Source organism: Formica exsecta, unplaced genomic scaffold, assembly GCF_003651465.1.
Source record: "Formica exsecta isolate Colony F162 unplaced genomic scaffold, ASM365146v1 scaffold185, whole genome shotgun sequence".
Lineage (NCBI taxonomy): Eukaryota > Metazoa > Arthropoda > Insecta > Hymenoptera > Formicidae > Formica > Formica exsecta.
The window spans coordinates 2,715-13,063 of NW_021849159.1; the positions used below are offsets into that span (position 1 = coordinate 2,715).

General features: G+C 49.7%; 1 protein-coding gene across 1 annotated transcript; it reads left to right on the top strand.

The window, feature by feature from the left end:
* Positions 1-7,526: 7,526 nt before the first annotated feature.
* On the top strand, positions 7,527-9,377 carry LOC115233720. The gene is made up of 3 exons (XM_029804274.1): positions 7,527-7,966; positions 8,076-8,634; positions 8,718-9,377. Exons 1-3 carry the CDS (start codon positions 7,527-7,529, stop codon positions 9,375-9,377), a joined length of 1,659 nt encoding a protein of 552 aa, XP_029660134.1.
* Positions 9,378-10,349: the final 972 nt, after the last annotated feature.

Sequence of the window (10,349 nt, forward strand, 5' to 3'; positions counted from 1 at the left end):
AATGGGCGTCTTCTTCCAGAAGATCGCTTTGACCCCATTAGACCCGGGCGCTGTATCGCTTATTACCCTCCTTTTCATAGCAGTATAAGTCTCTCCAGGTAAGATATTATATTCCTCTTTCCACTCAATCTCTAGCAAGTCGTTATATCGAAAAGTGTCGTCCATATCTATTTCTATAGGGAAGAGATTGTGCATCAACACGATAAGTATCTTTTTGTCTAATATTTCGGTTAATCTGAGTGAGGATTTCCACAACTTCAGGAGAACTTATAGTGTCATCCTCATAGGTCTTTGTCGATAGTCTTGATTAGCTCATGCCATTGTTTTTGCCTTGTTAATTTCCTTTCTTAATACTTTCTTAGCTTTCCTAAATTCCTCCTCCCATATCAAAGCTTCCACACATCCCCTTCTGCTCCTTATCTCCTTCCATTTCCTTCTGGCTTTAAAGCATTCTTTCCTTAACTTTTCTATGTTCTCATTCCACCAATAAACTTCCTTTTGTTCCTTACTCTGGCCTTTGGCATGAAAAGATCACAAGCATCGACGATTACCCTGTTAATCCATTTTGCAGCTTCATCGGCTGTGAACAGCTCATTCTGATCGGGTCCCACTTCGCAACTCCAAGCCAGCGACATGTTCAGCAGTTCAAGATATAGCTTCTTATAGTTCCATCTAGCAGAAGACCTATTCTTCCTAAGGTAAGCTTGAGACAAACCTTTCTCACAAGTAAAACTTATACAGGGTGTCCAATTTTAATCTATCACCCCTCGTAACTTTGCAGGGAACGATCGTAGAGAAAAATGTTTCATACAAAAGTTTTTTGACTTTGAGGGGGACATAAGATGGTGTTATTGGTATGACCTTGGATAGTCGTTTGAAGATCACATGAAGGTCACCTTCAATTTCTTAAATGGAAATCCCTATTTTTTAATGCACATTCTTGTAGCTTATCTCGGAAGCTTTTCAAAACACTATAATAAGGTATTTTTCATTAAGTACTTTTTGAGTTACTTTATATTTTAATTTGACATATTTTGATATAAAAAATAAAATATCTTGTAAAATATTTAGTTTTCGGTAACCATAATACTTACCATAATACTTTTATGTACAGAATAATGAGACAAATCAATTAGTGTAAAGAAAAAAACAAATAATTGTTTTAAAAAATACATTATAAATAATTACATACTTTTACTTGAAAACAATTATTTTTTACACTAATTGATTTGTCTCATTATTCTGTACATAAAAGTATTATGGTAAGTATTATGGTTACCGAAAACTAAATATTTTACAAGATATTTTATTTTTTATATCAAAATATGTCAGATTAAAATATAACCCTCTCGATGGCGGGCCATCTTGATGTCATGAGAGCGCTCCCCTGCAGCTTCCTGTAACATTGCAGGAAGTGGAAGGGATCTAAGAGCTCGCCTAGGGGAAGGAGAACCCCGAAACAAACCCGGAGGCTGGCCCGTGAGCGGGGGGGGCTCGCGCCCTTGCATCGGATAGAGGAGCAAACCTCGAAAAAAATCGTTGGGGATTAAAGACCTAGGTGGGTTTTCTTTTTTGTGGGGTGGGTTTGGGGATTAAGGGTAGGGTTTTCTGGGGTTTTGGTGCGGGTGGGTGTAACTCCAGGTACGCGGAGTTGGTTTCCAGTGAGGTCCTAGAGCTATCTCGGCGGAGAAGTCTTTCCCGGTAGGTGTAACCATGCCGGACAGGTCTAGGAGGTAGGATCCGTTAAGGCGTATCTAGAGGGTAGTGGCCCTTAAATCAAATCCACTCGTCTTAGCAGAAAGTGTCGAGATACTGTGCCGAGACGCTCATGGCTGCAACGAGGGAAATTGTGCGGTCGCAAATAGTTCCCCCGGGGAACCTGCCGAAACCTCTGGGTATCTAGGCTTACCTTGGCAAGGCGGCTCTACCAAGGCGGACAGATATCTCCGACCACACTCGTGGGACAAATATGAAAAGTGTAATAATTCTAAAAACCAAAAACTTATAACTGGGGAAAATGGAGATTATGAGAATAAGACCCGTTCGTGTCTGGAGGTTCCAGCCAACACAGAGGCTAGCTTAGAGGGAACGACCAACGCAAGCCCCGCATCTACGTCGGTGGGTACGACCAACAATGCCAAAGTCGGAAGTAGCAGAAACGCGGTAAGAGACAGAGTGCAGCCGTGCTCCACCAAGGCCTGCATAGTCAGTCTCGTTGCCACAGATGCCGCTACTAGAAAAGGGCGGAAGATGAAGGAAGAAGCGGGGAAAGATCGGAGGGAACGGTCATCGTCTGTACGATCCAGTAACCCCACCTCGCAGAGAGAAGAAGAGATGGAAGAGGAAGAGTCACACTCGCAGGAAACGTTAACTCCTGCCTTCTCTGTGGCCTCCATCTCCGAGGTGGTGACAGACTCTGTCCATGCAAATGGCGAGGACAGCGATGCCTCTTTTGCGTCGGCAAAAACTGATGTCCAAAAGAAAAGTGGCAGAGGACGTCCCGAAACAACAGGGGAATATAGGTGCAAGAAAGAGAGAGACGCCAAACGCGCCGAAGAGGAGGAACTCCGACGAAAGCTGGAAATATACGATCCCACCATCAGACCGTCCGATACAAGGGCGAGATCCAAGTTGCTGTCGGAGGTCGAGATTGTCAAAGAGTTTAAGGATCTCAGCGGTGGCCCTTAAGCAGGCGGCAATAATCGACAAAGTTGCCGAATGCTCAAAGGACCTAAAGGGCACGAATGTTCGTCGATTAAGGGAGGCGGCAAAGACGATTTCTGCGGCAGTCACCACCATAGCGACTCGCGCGCAGCAAGGAGATGCTGTAGTAGCGGAGACGGAGATGGAGTTCCTCCGTAGGGAGTTGTGCTCACTCCGCTACGAAAATCAGAAGATGAAAGAGACGAAGGAGAGAATGCAATACCTACTCACCCAGTCTTCAGCAGAGGCCCCGCAACCTCAAAAACTCCCAAGAGTTATCTCCAACGTGGTAGTTAGAGAGAGTTGCGTGATGGAGAGAAAGAGACCTCCGATTCCAGAAAGGAGAGAGGAAACAATAGAGAGGAGCAAGAAATGATGGAGTTAGAACCACTCCCATCTACAAGCAGTGTAACTGAGACAGCCTTTAAGGTCCCCAAGGTTCCTCTTAGGGTCTTCAAAACACCGCCAAGCGCTCCGAAAGTCAAGATCACTTCCCCTCCTTCTCCCACTCCTGCATCCCAAACAGAGATGGATGGAACAGCGAGAAGACTGGAGGAGGAATTGACGGAGAAGATAAATTCTCTCATAGCAGAGAGAGAGAGAGAGAAGTTGAGAAGCAGCTTCGGTTTAAATCCGACATCTGCAATCAACAGAGGAAAGGTCCTGCCTCCCCCTCAGAGGAAGAGCAAGAAAAACAAAGGAAAGGACGACAGCGGTGGAGAAACCAGAGGCCTCCCCAATACCGCCAAGCAACGGGCCGAGAAGAATCACGGGAAGGGGACTATAAGCCCCTAATCCTCATCCACTCATCCCGCGGGAGGAAACCCTCCCACTTCGTCGCACCCTCCAGAAGCAGAGTTCTAGACGGTGGTCACAAGAAGTGGGAAAGTCAGGAAGGGAAATCCCCCTCTTTTCTCCCCACAGGCACTAAGACCTATGCGGAAGTCATGAGAGAGGGGGGGAAAAAAGCGACTTATGCCGGCGCCAAAAAGCAACCGGCCGCGCCTTAAGGAAAAAGAGGAACTCCTAAAGTTACCCCTCGTAAAGGGGGACCAACAAAGGACAACGGGCAGAAGGTGGCGGTCAAACCACCGAATGCAAGGAAAAGGAAGATCCCTCGAACCGCAGCTGTCTCTGTTGCGTGCCCACAGGGAGAGTACGAGGAGGTAGCGAGAAGCTTTGACTGGCCCTCCTAACCAGGGGAGGAAGGAAATGCAAAGGCAGAGATCTTAGCTTCCCGGATGAGGGAAGTCCTACAAGGGAAGGAAGGGTCTAACAGTCTACCGCCCCACGAAGAAAGCGGAACTGAGAATTCGCGACCTTGAGATAGAGGGTTGGGAGATCGCGCAAGCTGTTGCAGAGATAGACTCCTGTGGACAGCTAGAGGTGAAGGTTGGAGCCGTCAGGAAAGCTCCAAAGGCCTAAGCTCAGTCTGGGTACAATGTCCAGTGGCGGCCGCAAACAAGATAGTTGCTGCTGATAGGATCCAAATAGGCTAGATCATGGCCCGAGTAGAAATGCTGGAGGCACGCCCCTTCCAATGTTTTAAATGGTTGGTAAGGGGGCACGTGCATTTCAACTGCAGTAGCGGAGTTGATCGCAGTCAATGATGCTATAGATGCGGAGACGCTGGCCATATGGCCAAGGATTGCGAGGTCTCTCCCAAGTGCCCAGTCTGTACGAACCTGGGGAGACTCGCAAATTACAGAGCGGGCAGCAAAGCCTGCGCATCTGCGTCTTAAAAACGTAAGAAGAAGTTAGAGGTAGGAGGCGCGGCTAAAATGACAGCCACTACTGTGGCTAAGAAAACCGCGGACGCCCCCGTTGCCGCGGTCTCTCAGACAAAAGAGGGACCTGCGGTAAAACAGAGGGCGTACAACCCAGGTCCAAAATCGTCTAAAAGAACGATAGAAGACAGAGGGACGGAGTCAGATCCAGGGGAAGGTTATTCGAACCTCCCCCAAAAAAGCATCAATGAACCGGAGAAGAAAGAAGAAGAAAAAGGCTCAGATGGACGTCGACATCGCCATGACGCAAGAGGAGACATCGATGGAGGCCGGATCTGTCAACAAATAGTATGGCAGTCCGAGTCCTCCAATCAAATTTAAATCATGCCGGCTCTGTAGCTATAACGTAACGGCAGACATGCAACTCTTCTCCGTGCTCTCTTATAGAGGCCGGGGAAAACTTTGTGGCAGTTTCCTGGGGGACCATTGCGATGATAGGAGTATACTTTCCTCCGAGTCTAAGCCGCGCCCTATTACAAGAGCGCCTGAACAGAGTGAGGGAGTGTATCATACAATGATGCCTCCTTCGTCCCACAGTGGTCACGGGGGACTTCAACAAGAAGTCAGTCACGTGGGGTTCTCTGCGACCAAACCAGAGGGGCAAGGCCGTGGAGGATTGGGCGGCGGAACTCGATTTACGTCTCATCAACGTCGGATCGAGGAGCACCTGTGTGCGGCAGCAGGGGGAGTCCATCGTGGATCTTACGTGGGCTACCCCCTCTGCTGCGCGACTGATTAGGGATTGGGAGGTGGCAGTCGAGCTGGAGACGCTTTCGGACCACCGTTATATTACCTTCAGCTTGGCTGTCACCCCCATGCAGGTGCTCATCCGCCGCCGTCTGCAAGAGAATACACAGAGGAGATGGGCCCTCAGGAAATTAGACGAGGATCACCTGATGGCCGTAGTCCTGGCGGGAACATGGGCAGAGGACGAATCAGGGGGGAGGGGAAGTGTCGAAGAGGAAGCAACATGACTCCGGGACATCATGATAGATGCGTGTAATGCATCAATGCTTTGGAGTCGCCCCTCCCCGAGACGGGCGGAGTACTGGTGGACGGAGAAAATTGCGGAGTTACGGCGGACCTCCGCCCACTTACGTAGGCAGTACGCCAAGTCTAAGAGAAGCGGAGTCGCCGCCAGGACAGAAGAAGCATACAGAGAGTATCGGGACGCACGAGACTCCTTACGAGCGGCCAAGATCCAAAGCCAGAGCCTGGGAAGAATTGATCTCTTCTCTCAACGAGGATCCGTGGGAGTGCCCATACAAGTTAGTTATAAATAAATTAAGACCATGGGCGCCTCCAGTCACGGAAAGTGTCGACCCCCAATTTTTAGAAACGATGGTGAAAACACTGTTTCCAGACAGAGGAGAAGGTCTCCCTCCGACCATCCAAAGAGAGCACGAATGATCGGAGAAATTGGAGGTCGATGAGGGGGAGATCAGGGATGCTGTCAAGAAACTCAAAACAAAGAAAGCACCGGGCCCGGACGGCATCCCAGGGAAGGCCTAGACTCTGGCCTCTAGGGAAATGCAGGAGCAAATGAAGCACCTGTTTTCGAGATGTCTCCGCGAAGGAGTCTTCTCCCCAGACTGGAGGAGATCAAAGCTGGTCCTTCTTCAGAAGGAGGGCAAACCAGCGGGCAGCCGTCGGCATACAGTCCCATCTGCCTGATGAACGAGATCGGAAAATTATTATCGCGGACCGATTCGTCCGGCATCTGGCTCGGGAGGGACCCGAATTAAGTAACGAGATTCGAGGATATTCGCGACGCGATGAAGCGCATACCGGACGCTTTAGGAGCCGGAAGAGACGAGCCGGAAAAGTTGTGAAAGCTGTAATTAGAAGCATCGAAGATATATAGATATTGGAAATATCAAATTGTTTGAAAAAGGAGCTGCGCAAATGTTATATAGAAGACTGTTTGCACTGTAGAGAAAAGATCGGCTTCGCGGAAGAATTCGTGCGAGAGGTGAGCGACGCACGATTCGACAAACCCTTCGCGAACGTCGGAGCCGACGGCTATCTGCTTTATCGCAATTGAAAGCGGCGATACGGCGTTCCGAAATTTTCGTCGGAGGTGAATCACGTCGTGCATTGCTTTTACAAGTTCGATTGTCAATTTGAGAACGGAAATTATTTTGAGGAGAACGAGAGATATTGCGCGGATTGCTCGCGCGAACAGAGTTTCACGAAAAGAGTATCGACGCACGTGAAGAAAACGGTGCTCAGCGAGATAGTGCGCGCTTGCGATCTCATCGACTAAGTCTTCGACGTCTCGAATAATTGGTGCAGCGGCTGCGAGACGAGAGCGTTGTTCTACATCGAGGATTACGACGAGGAAGATACGTGGTTTATCTGTAAAAAATCTTGGCGTCCATTGAATAACGAGTGATGAATCGAAAAACGATGAAGGAGCGCGATCTTTTCGATAGCGCGCGGAACGTCGCGTCGGTGGACGCGTATCGCGCGTGGGCGTGACGGTGCGACGAGCGTCTCGAGTCTCTGTGAGAGGAAAGTCGAGGCGAGCGCCGGGGAAGATCCACCGGAGCAATCAATTCTCTGATTGCTCGAACCGTTCAATTGATGGGCGCGAGAGACGATCTACGTCGACGTTTCGAACGCGTGGAAGGTGGCGTCGAGAAGCGCGAGGGATTCTCGTGGTCCGAGATCGAGACGGCTTTTTCTAGGCGCGTTTTAACCGGCGCGGTTATCAATTTCGATTACATCGAACCTCTGCGGTTTCTCGAGGACGCCGGGGATACCGTGCTCGATCGAGTGCGCGACGTTATGGGTGAATACGATAGCGTTAAGGTTAATATCGCGTTCAACGGCGAGTTCGTCTCGGGCGACAAGATTGGCGTTAAGACCATCGCCACGAAGAATCATTCGCTTCTACCCACTTCCGACCTACGAGAGTGGTACGAGAAGCGCGTGATCGACGCTATTCTAGCCTCGCTGAAGGAGTTTTAGGAGCGCGATAGCGGATGGGCGTTATCGCGGATACTAAATCTAAAGGTGAATAGGTACAATCCTATGCGCGCCGGATGCTACATCGAGATACCGCGAAAGATCATGTTGAAAAGAGCGGTGATCAACGTACGACCTACGGACGACGCGTGTTTTGCATGGGCTGTGGTCGCCGCTCTATATCCGGTCGAAAAGCACGCGGAAAGAAGTTCACGGTATCCTCATTACTCGATGGTGTTGAATCTGGAGGGCGTCGAGTTTCCCATGAGTTTGAACGGAATTACTAGATTTGAGCGTATTAACGACATATCCATTAACGTGTACACCGTTCGGAATAAGAAGGACGGGAAAGGCGGCTGCCGTATCGTTCCTCTGCGTCTCACCGGCGATAAGAAGGAGAGACACGTTACTCTGCTGTGTATAAGCAATACGACGCGACAAGGTAACTCGGCCCACTTCGCGTGGATCAAGAATCTGTCCCGACTCGTCGGTTCGCAAATGAAGCGGTAGGCAACATAAAGCGCATATATGCGACCGGTGAGTACGAGCCGAAAAAGAAATTTGTCGCGTGATATGGATAACGCCCGCGATTTAAAAATAAATGTTATGTCGCAGATGTATGCATTATTTTCGAATGGGCGATAAGTTATCGGCTCACAGCGCGGACTGCGGAAGAATGAACGAGTGCGCTATAGTCCTTCCCACCGAAGACGACAAATGGTTAAAGTTTCGCAACTACGTTAGAAAGGAGCGACTTCCGTTCGTGGTGTACGCCGATCTCGAATGCGCGCTGGAGAAGAAGGGGGAGAGGAAAACATCGAACACGTCCATTGTTCAGCATCATAAAGTCTATAGCGCGGGATATTACGCGCGATGCGCGCTCGACGACGCTAGCTCGACGTACAGAACCTATCGCGGTGAGAATTGCGTATCGTGGTTCGTCCGGGAATGGTACGATCTGGCGCTTCGCGCGAGGACTATTCTCGACACAGATGCGCCTATGACGGATCTTACGCCGGACGAGTGGGAGAGATTCATGAGCGCGACGCACTGTCGCGTGTGCGATAGACCATTCGAATCGGAAGACGCTTGCGTGCGCGATCACTGTCACCTGACCGGGCGATACAGAGGTCCCGCGCATTCGAATTGCAATCTAAATTATAAGGAGACGTACGTTATTCCTATATTCTTTCACAATTTATCGGGCTACGACGCGCACTTCATCATCAGAGACATGGCTAACGCTTTCTCCGACAGCGTCGAACTGTTACCGCTGACGAAAGAAACGTATATCTTTTTCACGAAGAATGTCGAGGACGCGTCGGACAATTGGCGTCGTATCTCGATAAGAGCGAGCTGAGAATCGCGCGTTCGAAATTTTCCGATCTCGACGACGCCGATTTCGAGCTTCTCGCGCGAAAGGGCGTATTTCCGTACGAGTACGTCGACGACGTCGATAAGTTGCGAGAGACTCGTCTACCGCCGCGCGAGGCGTTCCATAGTTCGCAGACCGGTGACGCGATATCCGAGAGCGATTACACGCACGCGATAAGAATCTGGGAGCGGTTTCGCGTCGAGATTCTGGGCGACTATAGCGATTTGTATTTAAAAACCGACGTTCTTCTATTGGCCGATGTCTTCAAAAATTTTCGCGACGCGTGTATGTGGAGTTACGGTTTAGATCCCGTGCGCTATTACACGTTACCCGGATACACGTGGGACTCTATGTTGAAGCATACGGGTGTTCGATTCGAGTTGTTAACCGACATCGATATGGTGATGTTCGTGGAATGCGGAATACGCGGCGGGCTAAGTCAATGTTTCAATAGATACGCGCGCGCTAATAATAAGTACGCGCAGTCGCACGATCCATCGGAACCGTCTTATCTTATGTATTCCAATATAAATAATAATTAGTACGATGTGTCAATCGTTGCCTTACGAGGATTTTCGATGGGTCGACGATGTTACGAGCGTCGACTTAATGGCCGTGACACCGAATTCGCCTATCGGTTACATTCTTGAAGTCGACCTTGCGTATCCGTCCGACCTTCATGACTCTCACGCGGACTTGCCGTTCTGCCCGACGCGCGATAAGCCGCCCGGAAAACGGCAGGAGAAACTTCTCGCCACGCTGTACGATAAGGACCGTTACGTGACGTATTATCGTAATCTGCAGCAATGCGTTCGACACGGATTACGCGTTGCGAAGGTACACAGAATATTCCGAATCGCGCAATCTTCATGGTTGCGCGGATACATCGAACTGAACACGCGACTGCGTTATTAGCGCGAGAAACGAGTTCGAGAAAAATTTGTACAAATTGATGAATAACGCCGTGTTCGGTAAGACCATGGAGAACGTGCACAATCACTCAGACGTTCGGCTCGTGACCCGATGGGACGGGCAATACGGCGCGGAGGCAATAATCGCGAAGCCGAACTTTCACAGCAGGAGCGTCTTCGCGGAGGATCTCGTAGCCGTGGAATTGCGCAAACTCGAGATTAAGTTTGACAAACCGGTCTACGTGAGTATGTGCATCCTCGATGTGTCCAAGATTCATTTGTATGAATTTCACTACGAGAATGTTACCGTTGTATCGAGACAAGTGTAGGATAATGTACACGGACACGGACAGTCTTATCCATCGCGTCGAGTGCGAGGATATATACGAGGATATGAAACACAACATCGATAGATTCGACACGAGCGATTACGCGACGGACAACGCATACAGCATGCCTCTCGCTAACAAGAGAGTGCCGGGTGCGATGAAGGACGAGAACACCGGCGCGATCATGACGGAATTCGTCAGGCTCAGAGCGAAGATGTACGCGCTGCGAGTCGACGGTAGAGGTGACACGAAGAAGATCAAGGGCGTCAAGAGC

What these genes read in the sequence shown, in the direction of transcription:
- LOC115233720 (XM_029804274.1), top strand. Translation starts at nt 7,527, where the DNA reads ATGCGCGCCGGATGCTACATCGAGATACCGCGAAAGATCATGTTGAAA. An exon ending in GTCGGTTCGCAAATGAAGCG is followed by an intron (nt 7,967 to 8,075) that starts GTAGGCAACATA and finishes GTTATGTCGCAG; the next exon opens with ATGTATGCATTATTTTCGAA. An exon ending in TAAATTATAAGGAGACGTAC is followed by an intron (nt 8,635 to 8,717) that starts GTTATTCCTATA and finishes TTTCTCCGACAG; the next exon opens with CGTCGAACTGTTACCGCTGA.